Consider the following 27,653-nt stretch of genomic DNA (forward strand, 5'->3'; position numbering starts at 1 on the left):
TACTGTGGGGTAAGGTAGCAGACCTGAAAGAGACGCTACCTAAGGTCCATGTTGCACATACACTTGGACACCAGCGCGTTGGAATACACGTTGCTGGAAATACTTTGGCTGATGAAGCCGCAAAGTCGGCAGTGGCAGTTGCTACTGTAGCTGCAGTGACTCGTTCGAGTTCCAAACCAGACACAGACATAATGGCTGCCATAAAAGCTACGGTTGATGGCACGCCTTATCCTAAGGGATTTCCTAATAAATACCAATACTTGATGGGAAGTATGCTGAACACTGAAGTTAGGATTCCAGGCGTAGGCGTACACGACATCCCCAATAAAGATGTAAGACCACAATTGATTAAAGCAGCACATGAGGGAGTGGCATCTGCACATGCTGGTGTGGCAGCTACAATTTAGTTATTACAGGCCCGCTATTGGTGGCCTGGTCTTTATAAAGAGACCAAGCAATATGTCCTTTGTTGTGACATCTGTCAACAAGTTAAAGTTTCAACAGCTAAGCGCCCGCCGCAGACACCTCTCTTGATCTCAAACAGACCATTACAATGTGTGTACCTGGATCATTGTGGTCCATTAACACCGGATAGTGCATACAAATATATACTAGTCGCTGTTGATTCCTGCTCCAGGTTTGTGTGGGTGTGGCCACAACTCTTGGCTGTCGCTTGGACTGTTATTAAAGATTTGCGAGTCTTTGTCGGTACATATGCATTTGCGGCATTCCATTCCGACCAGGGCCCTGCTTTTGCCTCAAGGGCATTCAGGGACACTATGGCTTTGTTGGGGGTCCAGCTCCAGTACTCGTCTCCATTTCATCCCGAGGGAAATTCTGTCGTGGAGCGATTAAACCGCGATTTAAAGCAATCCTTAACAGCCAGAGTCTTAGGTATGGGTCAAAGTTGGCTAACCCACCTATATGGAGTTCAGAGAGCACTAAATAACCTGCCTAGAAGGTCCCTGGGGGTCGTACTTCATATGAGTGCCTGTTCGGAACACAAATGTTTGTTCCGGATCTTGATGGCCCTGGTGTGGAGGCGGCGTAAACACCTTTTGACATAAATGATCGTGCCACTGTTTTACAGGAATTACAGCAGTTCCTAGAAGATAACTCTTCTAAAAGTGCTGCCTCCACAGGAATTAAGGATGTGCCAGTAACACCTACCGGCTGGATTCCCAGGGTTGGGGATCTTGTGCGTGAAAAGGTTGCAGTAAAAAATGAATTTGGCCCTTCTTATCGTGCACCAGTCCCTGTGTTGGGGATACACGGAACAAGAACTTTTATTCTATCACCGTTGCCAGGTGCCAAAGATAATCGCTTTGTTTCTATTGACAATGTCAAGTTACAACATGTGGCCGATTCTACACAGCCGACCAAGAGGAACGTCCAGTAGTTCCCGAATCCCTCTCACTACTGGAGAAGAAGTTCTGCTTCAAGTTGTCTATACCAACACTGTTGCCTCTCTGAGCTTGGGGAGGGTGGATGATGATCTCGCATTAGTTCCACTGACAACGACCAATTTAGAAATATTTGATCAAGTCACCATAACTACAGACTTGACGGATGGTGCTGTCTACAGTGTACCACCGCGAGAAACACCAACTCCCCCATTGACTATGGGCAACGCCTTTTGCACGGACTGCTTCTGGTTACTTTGCGGACAACAACGATGGTCTATCGGACTCGTTTGCCTCTTCAACTGCTGACCTGCCAGGTCCCTGTAAGCTGATACATTGGCTTAAAGATGCATATTTTGTTTTTCCATGGAACTATCTGTGGCTTTTATTGACTATGCTAGCATTTTTTCTTTGGATTGGGTTTGTTGTTACCTTTTTTCTGTTGATACATGGTCATTTTCTTCCCAAAAGATCAGCGGTTGAACAGGTGGAGGAGGTGTTGAAACCACATTTTTCATCACATAAGGTTCGAAGAGACTTGTCCTTTGTGAACATTTCTGCAGTCCCAATTCCAGATGGGATTGTGTGGGATAAAGTTTTGTTTGATATCTACGGTCCCACTAAAATAATTCAAATACCGTATGTGCTAAAGTTATCTATGAATGATATAGCAATACCAGGCATTGTATCTGATGATTGGGATGTGAAGACAGTTCAATGATGACAGAATTGCAATATTACACTGTCTATGAAAATGAAGATGTTTACCAGTTTACAGACAATTATGGTGACATGTTTTGCTATAATTATTACAGGCACCACTTCATACATAAAGCAAGTACTCCCAAAACAATATTTGACTATACACAATGGGAACATTGCCTGACTCAACCGCAAGGGAGTTCAAAAACGTATTTTGATAAATTTGCGTATTTTTCTGGGGATCATCAAAAGAATGCTGAGTCATATTATTTTAAATGAACTCCAACTAAAGATAAACAAATGTTAGTAACCAACATGAAATTTATATATTCGGACTCATTTGTTTTCCGGTTGTCAATTGAAGGTTATGAATATTGGTCAAAAAATGTTGATTTGAAAAGTGTTTGGGGAACAAAGTATTGGCAAACTAAGGGTAGGGAAACACTGTTTAGAGCATGTCTCATTCCTGCTCAAATTATTTTTTTTCATGAAACAGTACAACAGACCAGCTGCTTAGGTTTCGCTACAATCAGAGAATTAAACATGCCCAGTATACCTGCCCCTGCAAAAATTAATAATTGGCAAAAGTATCTAAATGCCACCTTTAGTGAGCTTACTGAATGGGTCCAGAATGGTACATTTAACACTTCATTGACACGTCCAGGCGGGTGGTTATTGTGGCCAGTGGATACCAACGGGTGTCATCAACATTTTGTCACCTCCTCGGGGGGTTTCCGAACGAGTAGGTCAGACCCTCGCTATATATCACCAGAACATGCTGAAATCATTACGACATATAGTGTGGGAAAATTGTGCCAGCAATGGCTAAAATCATCCTCGCTAGATGCAGTTAAGACACATCTCACTCTCCTGTCTAATGACACTGACTTACAAGATTTTTTGTCAGGCCCGAAGATGCCACGTAGGAAGCGTTTCTTGTATGAAGTATACAATGAAATATGGAAACTTTCCCAACAAGAGGCTGCAGCCCGGTTAAGGCAGATAGATCAGGAAAATCTGAAAAAAGCATTAGCTTTTGTGGATAATGGAATTCACACCTTCTCCGACCGAATTTATACAATTAACAACATTGTTTCTTCTGCTATAGACATTATACGATCTGATATGTCTTCTTTATATCATGGACAGAGTTAAACCAGGTCCATTATGCAGTTGGTTTGAACGTTTCAGTCATTGAAGGCGGGTCGCGTTCTGTGGCAGCACATGAGTGCCAGGGAAATATTTTTTTCCTTTAATTTAACGCGACAACAACAACTAATGGCTAAGAAGGAGGCGACTTATGTGATGCTTAACATTGAAAAGTTAGAAAGATTGCCTTTTACCGTGGCCGAGATTCCCTCAGCAGAGTGGTTGATACACAGGGTTATTAATCTGCCTATTTCTACATTACAATTCACTTCTTGTTTGAAACATGTTCCGGTAGGCAGATATGAGAAGCTGGGAGATAGCTACATCCATGAGATGTGGGAGCTTCCCTTCTTGTACAAATGCCTCAATGGCATGAAAGAGGTCTTTCCTAGCGGAAGTGAATGTGAGACTTCAGTCAGCCATTCGATGATTTGTAAGCAGCTGTCCTTGCATGGGGCGTGTAATGCCTCGGTTGCAAATTTGGCTTGTTATCTGAAGGGAGTTCCAGTCCCCTTGATTAAACGCACGTTCCAGGTGCTTTCAAATGGCAGCTACGTCCTCCTCAATAGTGAAGACTGTTGTGGTATGCGGGCCGGAATAGTTTACATTGTCTCGGTTACTAAGGTCATTACTTGCTGCAGGAACGTGTTGTTTCCCCCCCACTAAAATTAGGAAGGTAGCAGATATTTGGCCTCACATTGCTACTTCCAAGGTGAATTTTGACAAGTTAAGTAGACTGAAGGCTTTATTGTTTCAGGAGCATGTGGCCCTTACATCTGCACGCAAGACCTATGCACTTCAGGTGGCAAGGTCATCGGCGGAAATACAGTCCCTGTTAAATACAAACTTTCCGAGCCACTTTGGTGAACTCGAGGTACATATATTTAATGCTTCCAGCACGGCTAGATTAGCACATTTTTTCAAAGCTGTTGGTATTGGTTTCGTTCGCACCTTCTCTTCCATATTCGGTTTAATACCTTTGGCTATAAATTCAATTTTCGGAAGCATTCTTGGGGGATTTCTGATAACTTTGGCTTTATTAGCCGGCATTTTGCTGTTGCTGTTATTTTTCTGCAATGGCTGTCCTGCCGCAACAAGGACGAATGTGGGCGCTCCCATCAGCGCAGCTGTGTTGTGAACGCATGATGCAGCACTTTGGAGCAACACTCCTGGAACATTTGGAGTGTAACTGGTCTCTGTCTTTCAGACCGGTTTTGGATTGTGTGCAGCCCGTGTTTCGGTGCCGTTGGTGCTCTTTTGAACATGCGCTGGAGGTTTGTCTCTCACAGCAACGCCCCCCAGTGGTTGGTGCTGATCTGTTGATGTTCTCGATGAGGCCTCATTACCAGACATGCACGCTGCGGCTGCGTTTGCTTCCAGAGGCTAATTACAAGATACCCTTCCTGTAGGAAGTTGGTATTCACTTGTTTATAAGCACTGCACGGGATGCCGCCTTGGTTGACACTGGTGCTTTGGAACAATCCTGCTCCTTGATAGTCTTTGGTGTGGATTTCCCGGTTTTGTCATCTGCCGAAGAGGAGAATCTCCTGCTTTCCATGACCAATGCATGATTTGGACTTATTCTAAATTGACATTATTCTTTAAATTCGGCTTTGGCCGCATGCTCATATTTCAAATTGCAAATTCCTATGCTTATGTGTCCTCTTAACCTGTTGAAATTGAATAGGGTTTTACTTATATTTTAGCTTAGGGTATTTTCAGCTTCGGCTGAAACCACTTTCTACCGACAAGGGGAGGGTGTGGTGTAGCCATTTTTTAATATATCTTCATGCGCGTTAGCTTAACATATTGGGCTTCTGTGCACTTTGCCCTAGATACATTTTATTCAACTTCGCACTGTTATTTTACAATAACCAGTTTTACAGTCTTGTTTTTATTTCATTCTATCACACTGTTTAGCTTAGTTCAGAACTGTGTTCTCAAACAATACATTTTTGCTCACTCTGTGCTTCAGTCAAGGCTACAGTCTGGTACATTGCCGGTAAACGTGGTAGAAGTTTAGGGCCAGATGTAGTAATATCCAATTTTGCGACATGCAAATTGCGAGTCTGACCGACTCGCAATTTGCAAGTCGCAAAATTGGATGCAGAAAGGTGTTTCAGACACCTTCTGCGACTCGCTATGGGGTCGCAAAGACCCACCTCATCAATATTCATGAGGTGGGTCGCAGTTTGTGACCCCATAGCGAGTCCCTGCACTCCCAGGGATGGTGGCCTGCTGTAGTCAGCAGACCTCCATGTCTGTGACTGCTTTTTCAATAAAGCAGTTTTTATTTTCATTTTGCAGCCCGTTTTCCTTACAGGAAAACGAGTTGCAAATTGAAAGAAATACCGATACCATTTGGTTTCGTTTTTTTTAGAGTAGGCAGTGGTCCATAGGACCACTGCCTGCTCTGAAAAAATATTTTTTTCGGCATTCACAAAGGGGAAGGGGTCCCATTGGGACCCCTTCCCTTTTGCAAATGAGTTATCACCAGTGTGACACTGGTGGTAACTGCGAGTTGGTTTGCGACCGCACTCGCGGTCACAAAGCAACTCTGAATTGCGATGCGGTCGCAAATAGGAAGGGAACACCCCTTCCTATTTGTGAGTCGTATTCCCAATTTGGGAATGAGCATCGCGTTCGGCCGTTTGCATGCTGCAAAGTGCGTTTTTCGCAGTTTGTGACATGCAAACGGCTTCGTACATCTGGCCCTTAGTTTCTAGTGTTCGTAGAAAATACACATCCTTACGTAGGGACATTTTCTTAGAACATCTGCATGTTAGTCATAAAAACACCTTCTAGTCCTGGTAAACGTCAGACGGAGATTAGGACCAGGAACCTACAACAAGATGCTGACTGCCTCGTTGTAGAGGCTGATGCAGAATACAGGCCTTTGCTCAGGTATGAGGGTTGATGTCCTCCTGGGGGAACCTGAAAGGCAGGCTTAGAGCTTTACATGCTGTGCTCAGGCTATAACTTAGAGAGAACCTAATCTAGTTGCACTATGATAGCCTTATTCTTGTGCTTCACTCTCATTGTTACTATTTTAATCCTACTGTGTTGTGTAGTTCTGGTTATTGCAGCTCACGCTTTGCTAACTAAAATGCAGTTGTTTTATTAAACCAATCTTGAAAACTTAAACTGCCTTTGTCATTTATATATGAGACAGCACTGTGTATGAGAGAACCGGTTGTGACCTGAGTGACCACAACTTCCCTGGGAAGTACTAAGATGTCATGCGCTCGGCTGCCCAATTGTCTCTTCCCTCTGGGAGAGATGAGGCATTGCTAGTTAGCCGGAACAAAACCCGGATTTAGGGCGACAAGGGTCCCTCACCGTGGGTCAGACTTAGTCCCCCACACTGTGAACGATCTTGCCGCTCAAAATCCAGTAGTCTCATTAGGATAATGAGAGCCTATGCAACAGCACCACTCTACTCTACATCACTGAACTCTACCCAATTGGACTCTACACCACTTTACTCAAAACCAATGCACTGGTATGCCAATCTACTCTGCACCACTGTACTTTATGCCACTTCACTCTAGTCGATTCTACTCTACTCTACGCCACTAAGCTACATAATATTCCACTCCACAATGCTCTTCTCCATTAAACTCAACTCCACTCTATGATACTCTACCCCATTCTATGCCACTCCACTCTACAACACTTTTCTCCACTCTATGCTACTCCACAATATTAATCCACTCTATGACGCTCTACAGAATTACCTCTATGCCAGCCTATGCCAATTTACTCCACTCCATTCTACAACACACTACTCCACTGCTACACTTTATGCCACTCCACCTTACAAAACACTACTCAACTCTAAGCAACACCCACTACGCCACTCCACTTTGATCTACACCAATCCATGTCACTCCACTGCTCAACACTCTACTCCACTCTGACACTCTACCCCACTCAACTCTACTCCACTCTGTGCCCTTCCACACTACGACACTCCATTCTCTCCACGACAGTCCAAATCACTATACAGTATTCTACTCTAGGCCATTCCATGAAATTCCACTTCACGCCAATCCACACCATTCAACTCTACTCTATACCACTCCATGACTCTCTACCTCACTCCGTAACACTCTACGCCACTCCGTAACACTCCACTCTAATTCACTTTATGACACTCCACTCTCCTTTACCATACTAATTTTTAACCATGCTGAACAGCAGCCACACTTGTGTACAACATGGCTAAAACATATTGGCAAAGCCAGCAGCTCTTGCTTAGGCAAGACCTATTTGCCTTACTAATGGTGTTGGCTATAATATCTAAAGAAAGGCAGTTTGTGAATAGCAATGGCTTACTTCTTGGGTGGGTACATGCCCATTCAAAAGCAGCTCCATAACCTGTTTGCTAATTGTTAAATAACTGAAAGCAACAATAATAAAGTCTTCCTCATGAAAATTAAACTAAGATTCAGCATTTCTTGTTTCAGGCTCAACATTTGAAAAATAAACTGATTTAAAAAAAACATGAACTCGGGTCCTATAGATGAGCGACTGTTACCTGTGCAGTAAATTGTCCCATTTGTTTGCTCTCCTTCAGCAGAAAAGATAAACCCCGGGAGGCACCTGCATCTGTAATTTCCTGGTATGTTGGTGCAGATAGTGTGTGGTCCACAGGCAGCAGGGTTCAGAACACATTCGTCGATATCTATAAAATATTTTTAACTTTGTGAGAAGACCATAACCATGTCTTGTTATCAACAAAAAACTTAAACCATGAGGATTAGGTTTACAATTATACTGGGTAAGCATCCTGCCAAATCACTTTAGTATCCAACTTTTTAGGTTTTGGAAGTGATGTTGCCTGTGCAGTTGATTATGATGTTTTGTTGCTTTCCTGCAGGTGGAGGGGTGAATCCAGGCATACAATTGCATCTGTACCTTCCTGTTGTGTTGGTGCAGATTCTATGAGGTCCCCAGGTGGTCGATGGAAGAACAACACATTCATCAATATCCACAAAATATTTAAATGTTTGTGAGGAAACAATACATATATCTTGTCCTCAACAATAGACTCAAACCAAGGAAGTCAAGGTTTCGAAGTGCATTGAGTTTACAGTCCTGTCTAACTCTCAGTATCACATATGTTTTAGTTTCTGTAAGTAATTCTACCCATCCAGGTGACTGTACCGTTGTGTTGCTTTCCTGCAGGTAGAAGGATGCACACCAGAGGGCAATCACAGCTGTTGCCTTCTGATTTGTTCATGATGGTGTGAGGTCCACAGCCCACCAGAGTCTAAGCGCATTCATCAACATTATTGCAGTAGTTCAAATCCAATCAGACCTTAGCAACTACCAGTGCTTATTTTGAGCCAGTGGTTGACAGTAGGGCCCACTGGCACTCATTGTTTGGGACCAGCACTTATTTTTCTTCATCAGGCTTGATGGAGAGCAGCAAGAGATAAATAGGTACAGGGGAAAGAAGTAAGACATCACAAAGGGAGACACCAGGAACCTGCAAGAGAGATTTAAAGGGCTAGGATGTGTCTGGTAGTGGACTAAAGAGGCATGAGGAGGATTCAAGAATCTGCATTTAGCACAGCAGCTCTCACTAGCAGAGGCTGCTGTCTACTAAGCAGTGCCTGGGATAACAGTACTTATTTTTTTACAAATTAAACACTCGCAGTTATCAGGATCTCAATGTCCACAGCTAATATGAACCTCTAAAGACAAGACTTTTTATTACATCCTATATATGTAGTGCTATACCAAATATTTTAATTCTCCTGGTGATGTCAACTTCTGTGTGGTAACACTCTTAAACTGAACAGGCATGTGGCAGTGTTTGTGATGTTGTATAGGTTGGTTCTCTATTCATTAAGTCTATTTCATTGATAGCTTCAGCTCTGTTGCCTGAGTCATATCATCAAATAATTTTTAATTGAAAAATGTATATATATAGAGGATCATTGGGTCGACCCTCTTCATACATTAGTCTGTTTATCAGTCATTCTCATTCTGCTTCGACTCATCGTAGCATGGATAATGGGCAATAGGTCAGCCAAATTCATCTGTTGGGTGCCTTTATTGAAAGTGGCTACATTTTTTCCCTATCACATGTGAGCATCTCCCTTAAAAGAAGTGTGCTTCGTTTTCTAAACTGATACCAGAGTATTTCACTTTGCCAATGCTTTTTTATCCTTTTCTATTTTTTTAGTCATTTTTGTTTGTTTGATTGGTTCTGAGGTTACAACAATTCACGCAAGCTCAACAAAGTACCTGGGTCTAACAACTAAAAGCAAAAAACAATATTGAGAAAATTGTTGAGAGTTGATGATTCTGACAAAAAGAAGAGAAGGAAAGTTTCTTTAGGACCCAAACCCTTACTCACCCTGAGGTGGCATTCTTCCTCATAGGGGTCCTCCTTACAACAGTTTGTTGTGATGTGGACTACAGCTCCTTAAATAAGAGGAGCTCTTAGATCTTCTTGCCTACCGTATTAGAGTGTAAGGTGTGGATGAGCTTGGGCAGAGTGCAAAAGTAAAAGATAGTGAAAATAAAACTATCTCCAGGGCACACCCTACAAGTTTATTCTATCTACCAAGGACAGGTTTAAAGCCAAAAGTGTAAAGGATGGAGAGGACTTGACCCTGACTCTAAAACATGGTCCGTTCATGTATCCATGTTAGATCTGTCAGCCTTAGGGTGGTGTTTCTCCAAACTTTTTGCCTACTTACCTCCTATTTTTCTGAATTCATTTGTGTTGGCCTTAGAGCTATGTGCACTTTACAGCTGCTAATTAGTGCTAAAGTGCTTGTGATCACTCCCTAAAACTGGGTAAAATTGCCTGCTTACTCCTGATTGGCATATTTACTTTAGTAAAGTTGTATACCATATTCCCAGGGCTGGTAAATTAAATGCTACGAGTGGAGGTGTAGCGCTTATTGGGCCACCTACTTAAGTACCCCTTTAAAACGTGTCTCAGGCCTGCCTCTCCAGACTCCTTGCAGTTCTAAACTGCCAATTCAACTTGCCAAAATAACCCCTTTTACCAGTCCAAAAACACCCATTTTAATATATATGACACTCCTAGGATAGACCTTTGTTAGACCTATCAGACTTAGGATGGTCTTCCCGTAATCCTTTTGCCTTACTCCTCCTGTTTTTGCTGAATTCTTTTTTGTTTACCTTACGACTCTGAACACTCTACCATTGGTAACCAGTGCCACAGTGGTTCTGCTCTATCCCTCTCCTTTCAACATGATGTAATTGGCTTACACTTAACTGACACATTTAATTTACCTGTGAGGCCCTAGTATAGTGGTACACCATGTACCTAGGCCATCCACATAAATACTACTATTCAGTCTGCAGCACTCATTGTGCCACACACTTAAGTGGCCCTTTAAACTTATCTCAAGCCTGTCACTGCAGCCTGTATGTGCAGTTTTCAACTGACATTTCGAGCTGGCAAAATAAACCTTTGCCAGGATAGCACCTTCTGTTAAATATATATGTCTCCCCTAGAGTATGCCCTAAACAGCCCATAGGACAGTATGCAGTGTAATTAAAAAGTGGAATATGTATTTTTCACTTTTACATGTCCTTGTAGTGAAAGACTCGTAAATGTGTTTTTCACTACTCCACTACTCGCCTGTCCTATAGGATATTAACATTGGGTTGCCTTTTTACATTGGATTTTGAGCCACAATTAAAAAAAAATGCCACTTTTACAGAGTTGGCATGTTCTGGTCCTAACTATTTGGTGCCTGCAGACTGTATGCTGGGTCACATGATTAGGTGTAGCTGACAGTTGGTCTTTGTATATTACTGACAGACTGTAAGACAAAGGGGGAATAGATGTTGGCAGGGTGGGTCATCCCTGACTTGATGGGGGGAGCTGTCACTTACCACACTTACACATCCCAAAGTCCCTGCTGAAGTACACTCACAGAGGGTTTCACATTGGTCTTTAATGACCCAGGTAGGCTGGGGACAGGGCAGAGAGGCAGGAAATTCTAGGAAGAACTCTAGAAGCTTCTCTCACTTCAAAGTGGGCACCCGGTATAAACAGTGGACCCTAAGACGCAACTCTTTAGTACACTTCTGGACCTGAAAAAGACTCAGAAGAAGGACTGCTGTGCTGCTATGTTGCTAGAAGGACTGCCTGCTGACCTGCTACTCTGCTGCAATAATACCTTGCTGCTCTACTACCTGAGTGAGAAGGACAGGACCTGATTCTTATACCCAGAACCACTAGAGTGACTCCAAGGATTAGATGACTGGCCTCCTGTCATTGCCTTAGGGACAGAAAAGGCCATAACCATCTTGACCCTCAGTGCCCCCCAAGTGGTGCCCCTCCAGTCCTGGACTTTTGAAGGTGGGAGATAAAGATGCTCTGTCAGTCCAGCTGTGGTTTCTAACAGAACCACCGCACAGCAACACAAACCTGATGCAGCTCTTCGCAGCACCTCATCGGAACTGAAGCAGCACAATGTGGCCATGACTAAAACCTGCATCACAACCTTCGCAGCTCATCAGAACCACCACTGTGCAATTCGTCCTCAACATGGACCTCATAGCTCCACTGCACCACAGCTCTCACAGCTTACCAGAACAGCAGCTGTGCGATGCATCCTCAATGCTAATCTTGCATCGTTCCTTGGGACTGCTGCTGCACAATGCAATACTCCGCAGCCAGGATTTAAGGTACATCTCTCAGCAGGACTAACTGGGTCCTTATAACTTGCCCCTGCGCCATAGTGGTCAGTTTGAACTTGTGACTATCTCCCAGTCCAGCACAACCACATAAATGCAGTTGCTGGTTTGTGCTTTTAAGAAATATTTTTACATAGACCTTTAAAATAAATTGAATATCTCCAGTTCTACTGATTGGATTATTATGTCAAATAATTTATTAAATCTTACTCTATTTTACTAAATTGGTGTGGGATTTTTTTCACGTGTTGCGTTTTCACTTCATTATTGTTTGTGTGCTGCATAAATAAATTTTACATTGCCTTTATGTTAAGACTGATTGCTTTTGTGCCAAGCTACCAGATGGTTAAGCACAGGTAATATGTGTTCTGCTTGTGTATGCTTCTTGAGTAGGGTTTCACCCTCCTCAACCAGTAAATCAATTTCTCACATTGGAATTCTATGGCAGGGTTTGGTACTTGGGTTTGTGCAGTGCCATACAGTGATTTGTGTAACACAAAAATCCAAGAATAAATAATTTGATGCCATATTTGACCTCTTTTTACATTTTTCTTGATTGCCCCTTTTGCTTTTTCTAAATACACTCTCATTTTATCTGACTGCGGGTACCTGTGACTATTCCTGCAAGGATGGACTTTGAGCTCATCAATCTGCAGAGCTACACTGTTGCTGAGCTCAAGGAGTTCTGTAAGGAAAGGGGGCTTCTAGCCAAGAAGATAACCAGGAAGCTGGAGCTCCAAAAGGCTCTGAGGGTCTGGGCGGAGGCCCATCAGTTGCTGGCAACAACAGAGGACCAGGATGAAGAGAAGGGTATGGAGGGGCAGGAAGAAAATCTGGGCACAGGTCCCGAGCTGCAGCACTTGGAGGAGCAGGACAACTCAATAAAAGGAATGGAGACCTATTGTCAGGGAGGAAAGCAACTTATTTTTTGGTGGTCTGCCCCCAAAGGACCTGGCAGACAGAAAAGCTGAGAGTGAATTCCAGCTACAGATAGCCAAACTAAAAATGGAGAAAGAGCTGGCTCTAGAGCAACTAACTCATGAGATGAGCCTTAAGGAGCATGAACTCAAAGCAAAGCAAGCGGATTACAGCAGTAATGGTGTCAGCCTACCTGCAGTTTCCACTGAAGGCAAGAGGGTCAATGGCCTCAAGATCTAGGGCCAGATGTATCAAAGGGTTTTACACATTCTGTATCTATGGGAAAATGCTTTAGTACATATGGCCCCCAGTGCCTAATTGTCTTGTGGCGGATAACACATATAAGTGATTTGAAGCCTATGAGGTTGCTGTGGTGATGCATAGGGTCCCTGAGCAAGGCTGTGGGGGGGGGGGGGCAGTCCCTAGAGGCAGATACCTAATGAGGGAAGGGATGCCCCTGGGAAAGGGAGACAGGATGGGGTACTTCCCTATAAAGGGCACCCTTATCAGGAAGTATAGACTTACCCCAGAAAAGTGCAGGCAGAAATTTAGGAACAGCCCGAAGCTGCCCCAGCAGTCTTGGATGGATTTTTTTGAACATTTGTGCAAGGCACTAGGTAGTTGTGTGAAGGGGAGTGATGTGAATGATTACAAGGGGCTCTACAATCTGTTGGCAGGAGAGACCATGTTCAGAAATTATCTTTCAGAGCTATGCCAACGACTTGTAGATTGTAATCTTATTGGCCCCATGGAGCTTGCTAAGGAGGCAGTCTGCTGGCTTATCAATAGAATTGACAAGAATCTATATTGAGGGGAACTCCCAAAAGGATGGGCAGCAGTCGAATCAGAAGAAAGAGGGGGAGAAAAACTTAAAAATAAGGAGCTCTCTAAAAGCCCCCAAAATAATTCCCAAGGGAACAGTTACCACTCCAAACCTGATCAGAATAAAAATAGATTATTTCATCACAAGACAGGGGGTTGGTCCTGCAGTGTACTTAGTGCTACTATTATGGGCACTTCAAGGGGGACACTAAATGCCTCAAGAGGGCACAGCCTACCAATAGTGGGCAGGCACCAGAGTTGGCCAGTGTAGCGTTTGGAGAGGAGGTGGTCCCAGTTAGCATGAAGGAGAGAGCAGAGGTTACCCTAGTGTTCTTTGGAGACAGAGAAATGGTGCTAAAATCCCACATGCCTGCCAATACTTCCAAGTATAGGCAATGAGTCACCATCAATGGGCAAAGGGTGGAGTCTCTGAGAGGCACCAGTGCCAGTATGACTACTCTGAGGTGTTATATGGTGTCTTCAGAGCAGACCATCACTAAAACATTCTTCAAGGTCATAGTCACGGACAACTGTGAGAGTCACTACCCAGAGGCACCAGTTTCTTTTGAGTGAGGCACAGTCTCTGGTTATCTACAAATATCTATAAGCTCTGCCATGCCTGTAGATTGTCTGTTGGGCAATGACCTAGAGCACTCTGTCTGGAAGGAAGTGGAGCTCAGGTAGCACCTGGAGATTTCTGGATTCCCTGAGTGTGTCTGTATGACCACACAGTCCATACCTGCCCACATGGGGAATCAAGGAAGCCTGGAAGAATGGCCCAGCCAGCTCTCAAGAAGTGAAAGGGAGAGGGCATGGGAACCATGATCCTTGAACTTCCATGGGAATGGTTGATGGTGCGCCCAAGGAGCGACCCAAGCTTACTGGAGGTGACATTGCTGCCCTGGGAGACCTGCCTGAGGTTGCTGGATGACAAGTTGAGGATGGACTCAGCAGGGAGGAATTCTCTAAGGCACAAAAAGAGTGCCCCACCCCTAGAGGGCTTGAGGTGGAGTGGTGAGGCCCAAGCAGCAGATGATACCTCTGGCAATCACCTTAACTATTGGAAGAATGACTGCCTGTATAGTAAGCCTAAGGTGCCTGGCCCTGGGGCAACCCTTGTGCTGGAGGTCCCCCATTGTTACTGGGCTCTCCTACTGGGGCTTGTTCGTGACACACTACCGGCAGTGCATCTGGGGCAGGACAAGGCCTTTGCCAGGCTTGTACCCCACTTAAACTTTCCCTGGATGAAGACAGCCTTAGAATCATTTAGTAGGTCTTGTTCCAACTACCAGGTCAGCAGGAAAACAGGGAAAAAGCTGAAGGGTTCCCTTGCCTGTCATTGTCAACATTGTTGGACTCATTGACCCCAAAGCTGCCTTAGACAACAGGCTTATCGTGGTTTCAGTGGACCATGCCACTAGTAGGGGGCATAATGTTTCATTCTACCTGCAGAATTGGTGGAATTTTGATCACTTCGCTTTACTCTTTAACACAGAGTTCCAGCCAAATTCTTCCTATCATCGTGTTGTGGACGTTTTCTCCTGTGAGGCTCCAAAAGACACTAACAAGATTTGGCATCTCCTAGAGCAATTTTCTAACCCAGGTGGTCACTGGTAGTTACAAGCGGTCACTGTCAGAGGAATGCAGATAAGGTAGATTTGCTACCGCTTGAGTAGATTTTCTATTCAAGTTGCAGCAAAATCAACTTGAATGGCAGTGGTCACTTGTTTAATGCATGGTGCTGTTCACACTGATTTTTCAGCAATGCTTGCGCTACCGATGCTGCATGACCGGGTGAGCTACATATTTTCTTCCCTATTGGAGAACTCCATGGAAGCTTGCAAAGTTTTTTTGTAGCTGTGAACTCTATGAGTTCCACCCATTCCTACACGCCACTAGGTACTCAGAGGCCATACCTCTGAGGTTTATGAATGCACTTGCAGTGGCCAAAAAAGTAGTGGCTGACAAAGGCACTAACTTTATGTTCGCCTACATGAAGGGCATGTGAGATAAGTGTGGGGTAACCTATATGTTCTGCACCCTCAAACAAATGGGCTTGTTGAGATATTCAAAAATATCCTCAATGACAAGATTTTTGGGCCTGTGGCCAAGGACTCCCCACCAGGCGCCACCATAGAACTTACGTTCTGTGTGGACTAAAGAGGACTCAATTCAATCACCAAGTCTGACACTAACCCCATTCCCTGAGCTGATGAGCTAATAGACAGGATTGGCAATGCTAAGTTCCTCAGAACCTTTAATCTTACATCCGGGTCCTGGTATATTGCTCTGACTGAGGGGGTAAAAGAGAGGTGAGCATTCTCGATCCCAGAGGGCCACTTCCAATTTCAGGTGATGCCCTTTGGTTTAAAGAATGCCCTTGCCATCTTCCAGAAGGTGAGGAACAGGGTCCTGGCTGCAAAGGAGGCATTCTGTGTGGCATACCTAGATGACATAGCTGTCTTCAGTTCCAGCTGGAGGGAATACCTGTGTCACCCCCAGGAGGTGATTAAGGCTCTGCCGCAGGCGGGCCTGACTATCAAAGCCAGTAAGTGCTAGTGTAATTTGGTAATTTTGTGTTACTCTTGTGACTTGGAATTACCCATTGAAATGCCATGATGCCACATCACATAATCGATCTTCCAGTTCGGAGAAAATTGCCCCCCCTGGATCGAGAGCTTCACTGAAACAACACAAAAGCTTGAATGTTCATGTTTGTTTAGTCATTTGAAGAACGCCAGCAGCAGTACTTTAACATGGGAAGACGTGGGGCAGTATTTCAAGTAGGTATCCTACTTGAGTGTTTCGGAAATCACCTCGAAGTGCATTTTCGAGTTGGCATTTTACCCAAATGGACTGTTTTGGTATTTTTCAGCATGAAATTCACTTTTTTAAACAGGTAGGAAGTGCTATAGAGACTAGAGACTATTGTAGATATGTTATGTTATAGGGATTTGTAAAGTGTGACTTACCACCTGAAGGATAACCTGTCACTGGAGTAGATGTGTCGGTGGAATGTTGGGGATTAGTTGAAGAGCCAGGTCTTGAAGAAGAGAGGAGACGCCCTGTTGTGTAGAGAGAGCCTGTTCCATGTTTTGGGTGCGATGAAGGAGAAGGCTAGGCTACCCATTTGACTTTTGTGGATATGGGTGTGTGTGTGCAAGATAGAGTGAGGCAGAGTGTAGGTGTTTGGTGGCTTGGTGGAAGCAGCAATTGAGGTATATTGGTCCAGTGTTGTGTAATGCGTTGCATGCATGCAGAAGGAGTTTAAATCAGCAGCATTTGTGAATAGATTACCAGTGGAGTTCTCTGAGGTGTGGTGTGATGGGTGTGCACCCTGGGTGGTCCAGAATGAATCTAGCTGCAACCTACTGCATGGTCTGAAGTCAGTGGAGGAGGTGGGTTTTAGGGTATGCAGATTATGCATTTAATGAAGTTGGATTTGATAGTGCAAGACTGGTCGGACACTGGGAGGATGAGCGGGATGTCATCAGCGTAGTAATTAATGGAGATGCCATGCATCCTAATAACATTATTGTGTATGCTTGGGAATGCCATTTAGTAGCAACTTCCTCTTCCTGCCTTGAAGACTCCTCCCTCTAATTTGTCCAGCCATTGGTCACTTTTGATTTGGATTCTGGAGGGAAAGCATTACTTGCTCTCTTTGTCTGCCCTCCTTGCTGAATCCACACCACTGAAAACTTTTTGGGGAAAAATCAAGTAAGCTCAATGCAGCACTTTGGAAAAAAAATGTTGTTTGAGGGAGGGCATGTGGGATTAACTTGTTAAGGAGAAATGGAAAGATTTGCACTTTTTTGATGGTGGAGGCCTAGGGTCAAATTAAATTAAAAAAATCTCAATTTTTGTTGTGTTTTTTCAATTTTATTCTGATTTGTTTAAGGTTGTATTGGGATGCTGTTTTATTGTATGGAGACTAGACTGCCCTGAAAGAGGCCTTGTGCGTAGTTTCTAATGTATGTTGTGCGTCACATTCTTACTGCTGTGGTGCTGTATGCTTTCGAACAATATTTAAGGGGTTGTGGCCTGTGGATTAAGTGTAAAAAGTATTTCTGTTTCTGATACAATCTTTGCAATCCTTTCCCAGCAGCGCTACAAGATGGTTTTTTGAGGGTTGAAATGTGCAGCAGGCAGGACGTGGCAAGTGCCTTCTTTGTTCTCCATGCCCATACTTTGCTGGTAATGCGGTAGGGGCATTTTGTGTAGCCAGTGTGTATTTGCTTGTTGTAGGCCATTATGTGCTTTTTGTTCGCCATGTTCTTTCTTTGCTGGCCATGCAGTGGTTTTCCAGTGTGTAACCAGTGTGTGTATGGGGGGCGGGAGTGGGTCATTGTGGCTATTTTGTCTTTGTTCTCTATTCCTCTTTATTTACTGGCCATGCCTCAAACACCGTTATGTGCAGCTGGTTAGCTTGTGTGTTTGGTGGCTATTTTGTCTTTGTCCTCCAAGCCTTCCTCTTCAGTTGCCATGTGGTGGATGAGCTAGCTTCCAGCATTTTGTGTAGCCAGTGTGTGGTTCAGTCCCTTTATCCCACTTTAAAAACGCATTTCCTAGAACCATTGATGTAAGGCCTGTAATATTTTTGTTCATTTTTTATTTTTTTTTGCCTGATAAATGTATTTGTGCTTGTGCCTGCTTGTAGTACATGGTGTTATTTTCAAATAATTCTTTAAATTTGTTCCCGGCCTCCAATAGAGTCCCCAGGGGCCCTAATCCTCGTGGGTCACCCTCCAGCAGACTTTGTCTGTTTGCTTCATCCTGTAGAGTTATCATAACTCCTAGGGTCTTGTGGTTTACTCACTAACAATTATTTAATGATTTTTTCTGTGTTTTTGCCTGCCTCATCCTGCTCCCCATAGAGTTCCCTTGGGCCATGATGGGCACCAGTAGTTATTTGACGTATTGTTTTGATTTATTTGTGCCAGTGTGTATGCGTGCCAAGGCCATAGCTGCTATATTCTTTATTCACCATGCCCTATCCTTGATGGCCATGCAGCACAGGCTATTTTGTGTGCCAGTGTGTATTTGACACAGGCTGCCATTTGTTCTTTATTCTCTGTGCCATTTCTTTACTCGTCTTGCATTGGTGGCTATTTAGCCCTTGTGTGTTTTTGCCTTAGTCTGCCATGCATTCTTTGTTGTCCATGCCCTTTCTTTGCTGGCCATATGTCGGTGGCCGTTTTGTGCAGCCAGTGCATGTGTGGTCATGGTGACCATTTTTCTTTGTTCTGTATGCCTTCTTATTTGCTGACCATGCAGCAACCACCATTTTGTTGAGCCGGTGTGTGTGTTTGTTTAGTGACCATTTTGTCTTTGTCCTTCACGCCTTTCTCTTCAATGGTCATATGGTGGATGAGCTAGCTTCCACCATTTAGTGCAATTACTGTGTATATCAATCCCTTCCTTCCACTTTTGGAATTAATTTACTAGGACCATTGATAGATGAGGCCTATGACATTCTTGCTCATATTGTTCTTTTTTCCCTGATATATTTAATTGTACTGGTGGCTGATTCTAGCACAGTATGTTGTTGGCTTTTTAATCATTTTTTTAATTGTTTTTCCTATCTATCCCCTGCCAAACCCAGAGTCCACGTGGATCCTAAGCCTGGTGGGTCACTCACCAGCAATTATTTTTTTATTTTTTTATTTTTGCCTGTCTCCTATAGGAGCCCCATATGCCCAAGGTCCTGGTGGGTCACCAGCAATTATTTAACACATTTTGCATTTTTGCCAGCTTCCCATACAGCCCCATAGGCCCTAGGGCCTGGTCTATTGCTCCCCAGCAATTATTTAATGTACTTTTTCCCAGCATCTCCTGCCTTCTATAGGGTTCCACTTCCCATCATGGCTCTGGAGGGATACTAAGTAACCTTTTCTGTGCAATGTTGCTGCCATGTGAAAAAATTGTTTATTCATGTTCTTAGGTACACTACTCTTAAGCATTTAGGATGATGATGACAACTTCACTTGTGTTACATTGGCTAGATTATTATTGCCCATGTTTCACTGTTTTTTTTTTGTTGCTTTACTTGCAGGTGCTGCAGAAGCCATCACAAACAGTACTGATGTTCCTGAAGGAAGCCGCTGACAGTGACACTGGAGTCCTCCACTGCTAAGTGCTAACTGCTAGTGCTACAAAAATAGCCCAAAAGAATGAGGTTCTGGCAAAGAAAGTGGCCAGTGGAGAGGAGAACCCATGTGCCTGTTCCACTGCTGGGATCAAGTCCTCATTCTTTTTCAGGAAATGTGACATACCTGCAGGAGCCTAACTACCACCAAAACCTAAGGGCGTATCTCTCAGCACAGCAGTGACTGCAGTTATGGAGTGCAGTGAATCTGAATTGTAATTGTCTGAGCCATAAACCGCATCATCGCAAGAAAGTGGACAGCAGTGCCTGCTGTCATCAACAGATTTTCTGGACGTAGGAGCAAAACAGGAAGTAGCGGTTCTTGTTGAGCAAGATATTGTTGAGAAGACTGCTCTTCCCTCATCCACTTCACAATTTCCAGAAGGTGAAGAGAGATTACTCCCCTATCTTCTTCAAGCCCCCCTCCGATGATCTGTACATGGATTGGACCTCAGCTGAGTCTAAGAGACAAGGAAAAGGAATCTTCCCCAAAGCCTTGCTAGTGGAGAAGTTGGTGATGATAATGACAAGCCAGTGATCATCAATGTGGAAAGTGACATAGAGGACATACTGATCACCTCTATTCAACCAACTCAGATTCATGTGGTTGCAGGAATATCACCGGCTCCGCTATTTACCAGACACCTGCATCCGCACCCCCAACCACATCTGCAGCATGCCAGAAAATACAAGCACGACCACCTACCTTTACCACCAGTTTTGCAGGTTTTTGGCAGCATAGGAATGCTCTCCTACCTAGTTTGGGGCTTCTTTACGCTTAGCCCACATGTGAATAACACTGCAATATGCTTCATTTTCTACAAGAAAGTTTGTCATGGTAAGCCAGGTGAGCACTATAGTTCCAGAGGACAACTGTCCCATTTGAAAAAGTAACACACAATCATTAAGGAAGAGCACAAAACAGACCTTTTAGAGTCCCCATAGTATACAATCTTCACTCAAAGCAACCTCTTCATGAAACCAGAGGAAGCTGGTGTTAAAAGGTGCTGGGGCCACACCCTACCGATGTACCAGCCCCATTTAACACTTTTTTCACTTTATTTAAACTATACTATTTCTGTTCCAGGCTGCATGGTTTGTGGTCTAATTGAGGTCCAGGCAGCCAGGCACGAACAGGCCAATCCTGAACATGTGCGCATGCACAAAGTAGTGATACCATCCCACAGAGTTTACTTTTTTGCTGCCCTTTATTCCCAGAAAAGGCAGTGCTGAGGTGAAGTATGGCGCTGATATAATGAAGCCTGCCTGGGTGCTGCTGGCTGAAGCTCTGCGTCATGTACGTCATATGATGTGCTCCAACCTTTCCACATTCAACAGATTCTCCCATTCCGAAGTCTGCTTTTACTGTTTACTAGAACCCAGACTGTCAGATAATTACTAACCAAACAGAAGCTCAGCCCTTATCTACAAAGTTAACCCTTCACATCAGTTGTGGGAAACCATTGGTTTCCTTCTAAAAACCCTCACCCACCAGAGTTACCCCTTGGTGGCATTCTTCATCATTGGGTCCATCCCGTTCCGCTGCAGAATGTGGGGTGCTTCGACTGACAAACTATGTGGGAGCACTTTTATAACCTGATCCACTATGATGACAAGGAATAGGAGTGGGGGGGGGGGTCAAAAAGGTTAAAAAATACCTGCCTCTCAGGGAAATCAATGCTTTAATATCTGCACTAGTGGTGGTATAATTAAAAATGGGGTGCGTGTTATGTACCTGCCTTCTTAGTCTACATATTTCAAGCCTACCCCTAGGCTTTTCTTCAGGGCCAAGGGTGACTCCCTGGTGGCACTCCTTAAAGGAACAATGTGCTGATACACACCTCTTGCTCTCTGATAATAAGGTATATTATGCATAATTGTTGTGCCATTAGTACGCTGCCTTTGAAAATATAAAAGGAGAGTTAGCCTGCCCTTCGAGTGGCAGTTTTGCAATTAGCTTGGATTCATGCACAGGAATGCTGCACAATCAATTGACACAAGACACCCCAAATGTGAGAATCACTTGTGGCAAATGTATTGGGTGATCCTAATATTATAGCATTAATTTCCCTGAGAGGCAGGTATTTTAAACCTTTTTTAGGACCCCCTACTATTCCTTTCCATCTTCGTGGATTAGGTTATAAAAGTGCTCCCATGAGATCCGTCGGCCGCAGCACACCTCATTCCACAGCGGAACTGGTTGAACCCAAGGATTAAGCATGCCACCAAGAGGTAATCCTGGTGGGTGAGGGTTTTTTGAAGGAAACAAATGGTTTCCCACAACTTATGTGGAGGGTTAACTTTGTACATGAGGGCTGGGCTTCTGTTTGGTTATGATATATAGCTTTTTAAGAGGATAAGTCCAGTCTGTGTTCCTCCTACTCCCTCTTATGTTTCTAATGTCAACTAAATAACACATTTGCTATCCTGCAGGCGATCAGTGAATAGGAGTGATTGTCGTCAAAATCAGCGGCACCATGAAAGGAAATAAAAACAGCATAACCTCTGATGCATCTAGGAGTTAGCATTACTATAAAACATAAATACTTCTTGTTTTCAACATATTTTACCTTTATGTAAGAATATTGTGATGATTTAGATGACAGAATGGTTCCTATTAGCCACATGTCTGCCAGTGCTTTCCTGGTAAAACAACAAATAGCTGGATAGTTGACACCGATAGCACAGTTTAAAAAGGATAGTCCATATTTTTTAGGTGTGTTGAGAACCTAATAACTCAGGGAGATACATATTTACTGCTGACATCTAGTGTGATCTTTAGAGTGTAAGATGGTATCCCTATAAGGGGAAATCAGCCATTTGTCCGGCTGCAGTTTAATTTGGTATCTGCAATATTTGTGATTGCAGCTCTAAAAAATCGCGAAATCTAGTATGAAGGGCTGTACAAAAGCATCTCACAAGCCTTGTCAGAAGATAGTAACCAATATTCTTGGTACCTGTTTTTTTTATTATAACGCTACCATGTTTCATGTTTCGTCATAATGTATTGCACCTGGGAGTAATATTTTCTTTTGCAAATACATAACGCTTCAAGTGGCAAACTCAGAAGTATTGGGATATTTAAAAGTGCAGAGTACCCCTTTAGAATTGTCTTTTAAACCTATAGGTTTTCATGCAATTTCTTTGGGAACTGTGTTGTCTAATGCATCATTTTGTCTTCTAGTTTTAAAAAGTTCCTGAGGCAAACTCTCTTGGTGATTCCGCCCAACCTCCTTCAGGAGTAAAACACGTGCCAGTTATTATTGCCCCACCATTTTAAAGTGTGATCAAATGCCACTGCATAACACAAGGCAAAGCGTGATAGAGCAACCCCCACCCGAAGTGCACAGGCAGACTACTTGCTGTTGGTGTCCGCCGGTCATTTCTGTCAGAAGTACCACAAGAAAAACAGCCTACTAGTATGTCTATATATTTTATCTCTATATATTTATCAGGGAGAGGCCGTACTATCGGAGCCATGAAAACGCTTGTTTCTACAAGAGGAAGCTGTCTAAAACGTTAGCATTTGACAGTCTTTCTTTTTTTGTGAAAGGAGTGGGCTTCCTAGAATTTGTGGAGCCTCTCTGCTCAAACTGACTGGTTTCCAGCCAGTACCTTTTTTTCCAGAGAGGCTGTGCCAGCACTGCATCAAGAAGTACTGCAATTGGTTGTCAAAACGATGAAGCAGAGCCCTGTTTAGTCCATCCACCTCATGACAACATGTGGACCAGATGTCAAGCAACTGATAACGTGCATCACTGCACGCTGGGTGTCTTTCAGAGAACCAGGCAAAGGGTAGTAGGTGGTCTCACTGTAGATGATGCTTTTCAGGGCATTCAGCAGCATGCAATAGTTGCGATGTTCACCATGGAGAAACTGCATACAGCTACCAACATCTTGGAATAGTTTAATACCAAGCTCTACAAATGTCTTAAACCCAGAGATTTCAAAATTGGATTTATTGCCACTGGCAATGGCAGTAATATAGTTAAAGCCACGTTTGATAGCGGATATTTCAGAGTCCTGTGTTTGGCACATTGCATCCATCTAATTGTGCAGGACTTTCTAAAAAAAGAAGAGGTAGTCAGCGGGGGCGTGGCTTGAAAAGACAAGATGGTGGATGCAGATTAGTGAGGCTCCCCGATTATCCGCTTTTTATTTGACGCCAGGCGTGAGACCAGGCACGGCTGTTCGGTGAGCTGGCACAGTGGAGCCTGGTGATCCTGGACGGCACCGGTCGGGAGGATCGGCAGCTCAGCCCTGAAGCAGGGAGAGGAGCCAGAGTTCCAGCGCTCATGTGGATGGGGCCAAAGGTCGGCAGGGCCCAAGGTGGTTGGCCTAAGAGTGGCTGCAGCGGGCATGGCTGTGATTTGGTCCTATCTGGGACCCACCGGGGCGGAGAGGCTTGCTGCAGGAGAGAAGATGGAAAACAGTGGTGAGTAGGCCTGCGGAGAGGGGCAGTGACATGTGACAAGAGGCCAGGGAGGACATATGTTCCGAGGCCTAACTGGGGCTGAGAGCATGCCTGTGGTCCTTGCGCCATTATTGTACCTCCCCTCTGGGACATAGCAGTGGGGGGAACCCCCAACGGCTGGGCCTGCCTTACACTGGACCCGCTGCCAGGCCAGAAGTAGCACTTTTAGCCCACGCTTTAAGAGACCAAGGCCCTCACCTTCACCCCCCCTGCTTAATTGGAATCCCTTAAGTGGACCCTGGGTGCAATCCTGGATTTCTGGGAGGCCATTTCGTCAAAGTCTCATGGACTGGAGGAATCGCCGCGCAAGGCACGGAGGCTGGGTTGTATGTGGCCATGAGGAGGGCCTTCCTGGTGGAGGCCTAAGCAGAGATCGGGTTGGCTGCTACATAATGACAGTGGATCTATATTAGGCAGACTATGTGGAAGGCTGCCACATTGACCTGAAGCTTCTGCCTCCGGTGAGGGAGGCTGCTTGTGCTGTTGCACCTCCCTAAATGTCACATTGTGTAAGCAAGCGGGCCCCCTGTGTCCCTGGACCCCCACCATAGTGGCTGAATTTACACCAGCACATACGCGCAACCGGGAGACCACACGAGTGATTGCCCACAACCAAGCGGAGGTCACTAGCTGACTGGCCATGTAGTGGATGGGACACTGTGGGCTGAATGCTGTCGCACTGTAATCCTGAACACTCAGCCCCATCAGCCCTGGCCGACTGGACATCGCGGTCAGCAAAATGGCCCATGTCCGCTCCTGGACAGGCAGCAACCCTCAGGCGTTGAGACCTGACACCTCGACATACACTAGCCATAAGCTGGACTCAGTGCTGGCAGCAGTGGAACGCATTGGTGCATCCCTTGATCAGACACAAGCATTGCTGGAGAGTAAAACTGATAAGGTTACTGGCCACCTCATCCTGCTTCATGTGGACCACCACAAACTGGCAGACAAGACCCACTCGCTGGAGTGCAATTTGAACGACCTCACTCCCAAGACTTGCCAACTGTAAACCTCAATGCAGACATTGCTTGACAGGGTCACAGAGTTGGAGCATCGAGCAGAAGACGCAGAACGGCGCACTAGGACAAATAATATCCACGTTGTGGGCCTTCCAGAGGGAACAGAAGGTGCAGATGCTGTTTTATATGTAGAGAAATGGATTTGTGAGCTGGTCCCAGCGGGGTCGCTTACACAATTCATCTCAGTGGAGCACACCCATTGTGTTCTGGCGTGGCCCCAGCTGTCGGGATCGAGCCCATGACCCTTCTTGTTTTGACTGTTACACTATGTGGACAGAGATGCCATTTTGTACGTGGTGAGATCGCTTCCAGCCCTTTAGGTAGACAATGCCAAAGTAATGATGTTCCCAAACTATACCATCGCTGTGGAAAAACAGAAAGGCTCCTTCTTATCTGTGAAATGCAAGCTGCAAACCCTTAATTTGACATACTCCTTCCTCTTCCCCGCCAGACTGCGAGTTGTGGCCCAGGGAAAGACACGATTTTTCAACACCCCAGATGCTGCCTGGGAGTGGTTGGAGTCAACTGTACTGACTAACCAGCAGGAGACGACGGCAGAGCAGGGGTATTCGTAGGACTCAACGCCCTGCAAATGCAGGAATTGTAGGCATCGTGAAACACCCCCTGCATGACTGGGTCATGCTCCTGACTTAGGGCAGATCATACAGGAGCAACACGCACACTGAAGACTGAGATGGCTATCAGAGAGTCAGCAGCTACTTCAGACACTGAAAAAGACCCCAACAACTGTGGTAGCAAAGATGACTCTCTTGGTGGAGAACTTTCAGAGACTGTGTCCATGGCCCTCCCCGCTGTGAGGCTGCAGATGGCAGATGATATGATTTGAACCTGTGGTAGTGTTGCATACTAATTCTCAGGACAGCTCTGGCACATGGTGCCAGTAATACCCTTACATGGAATTTGAGGGCTATAAACATGCCCGCACGTAGATATTACATCTACTCATACCTTAAGAGACACATGATCCGCATAGCGCTTCTGCAGGAAACACATCTTGCGCTGCCAGAGACCACCAGGCTGCAGCAGCGCTGGCGGGGACAACTGTTCATAACTAACTTCTCCTCATATGCCAGGGGGCTCTCATTTGGATCCAGACAAGTACTCCTTTTGTGGCTGAGATGTTGGAAAATGCACCCTTTAGGGCGAAACTGGGCGCAGCTATCTCTGAATATTTTGAACATAACAATGGCACTGCATTGTGCGGCCTTATCGAGTGGGATGCGCTCAAGGTTTCCATAAGAGGGCAGTGTCTGAGTACGCAACGGAACATGCACAAATCCATTGAGCTTAACTCGGGTGGAGAGAACCCTGTTGCAACACGAGAAGTCCGCTATCCAAAACTCTCTAGGAAAGCACCGGCTCGCAACCGAACGGGCACAGCACATGTCTCTGGTGAAGGGAATGCACTGTCTTAACTATGCAGCCCATTTGGCTCGCACGCATGCTGCGGCTGACAGGTCGGACAGGCTGTTAGCTTGGTTGATCCGCCAAGAACAGGAATGCACCCCTATCCTGGAGCTGCGCTCGGTGGTGGGTGGCATGCTCTACACCCAGAGTGAGATACATGATGAATTACACAGCCTTGTATCAATTGATGGCAGCAGTGAGAACTGCAGGCTATGATGAGTTCTTTTCTTCGCTCCTCCTGCCCTGCTTAACAGGGGAGCAGCGGGTGGAACTGGATGAGCCCTTAATGCTACCTGAGATACAAGACAGTATACGTGCTTTGGCCGCCGGAAAACCCCCAGATCCTGGCGCCCTCCCATCGGTATTTTAGAAAACATACTCTTCTATGATTGCACCTCCCCTGCTGTGGCTGTATGAGAAGACTCTATTGGCAGCATCCCTGAATGTGTTGCAGTGGGAGGCGCTATTGATCTTTCTTCCTAAACCTGGTAAAAATCCAATGGAATTGGGTTCCTAGAGACCACTGACAATCCTAAACACAGATTATAAGATTCTGGCCAAAATTCTGGCAATGTGGCTGGCGCCCCTGGTACCTCAGTTGGTCCATCCTGATCAGAATGTTTTTTTTGCTGGCATGCAGCACGTCCTTAAATATTAGGCGCTTATGCTGGGTCATGAAGTACTCAATGCAAGACTGACCTGGAGCAGGCTGCCTAGTATTAGATCTGGAAAAGGCCTTTGATTTGTTGGAATGACCCTTGTTTGGGGTGCTGCGCCTTTCTAGTGTTGGCCCCAGCTTCTTAAGGTTGGTGAAATTGTTATATACTCAACCTCAGATCAGGGTCAGGACTGGTGCGACTATCTCTGAACCAAGTATAGAGGGTAGAGGG

At 44.9% G+C, this 27,653-nt stretch overlaps 1 protein-coding gene across 1 annotated transcript in view; it reads right to left on the minus strand.

Moving 5' to 3' along the window:
- Nucleotides 1-27,653, minus strand: part of ADGRE1 (adhesion G protein-coupled receptor E1) — a 675,746-nt gene that overhangs the window by 194,767 nt on the left and 453,326 nt on the right. Inside the window, exons 12-13 of the mRNA XM_069219187.1 lie at nt 9,513-9,525; nt 7,795-7,941 (exon numbers count right to left, since the gene is read on the minus strand). Of these exons, the coding sequence (XP_069075288.1) occupies nt 7,795-7,941; nt 9,513-9,525 (160 nt within the window). The remainder of the gene's footprint in view (nt 1-7,794; nt 7,942-9,512; nt 9,526-27,653) is intronic.

This window comes from Pleurodeles waltl, chromosome 2_2, assembly GCF_031143425.1.
Source record: "Pleurodeles waltl isolate 20211129_DDA chromosome 2_2, aPleWal1.hap1.20221129, whole genome shotgun sequence".
Classification (NCBI taxonomy): domain Eukaryota; kingdom Metazoa; phylum Chordata; class Amphibia; order Caudata; family Salamandridae; genus Pleurodeles; species Pleurodeles waltl.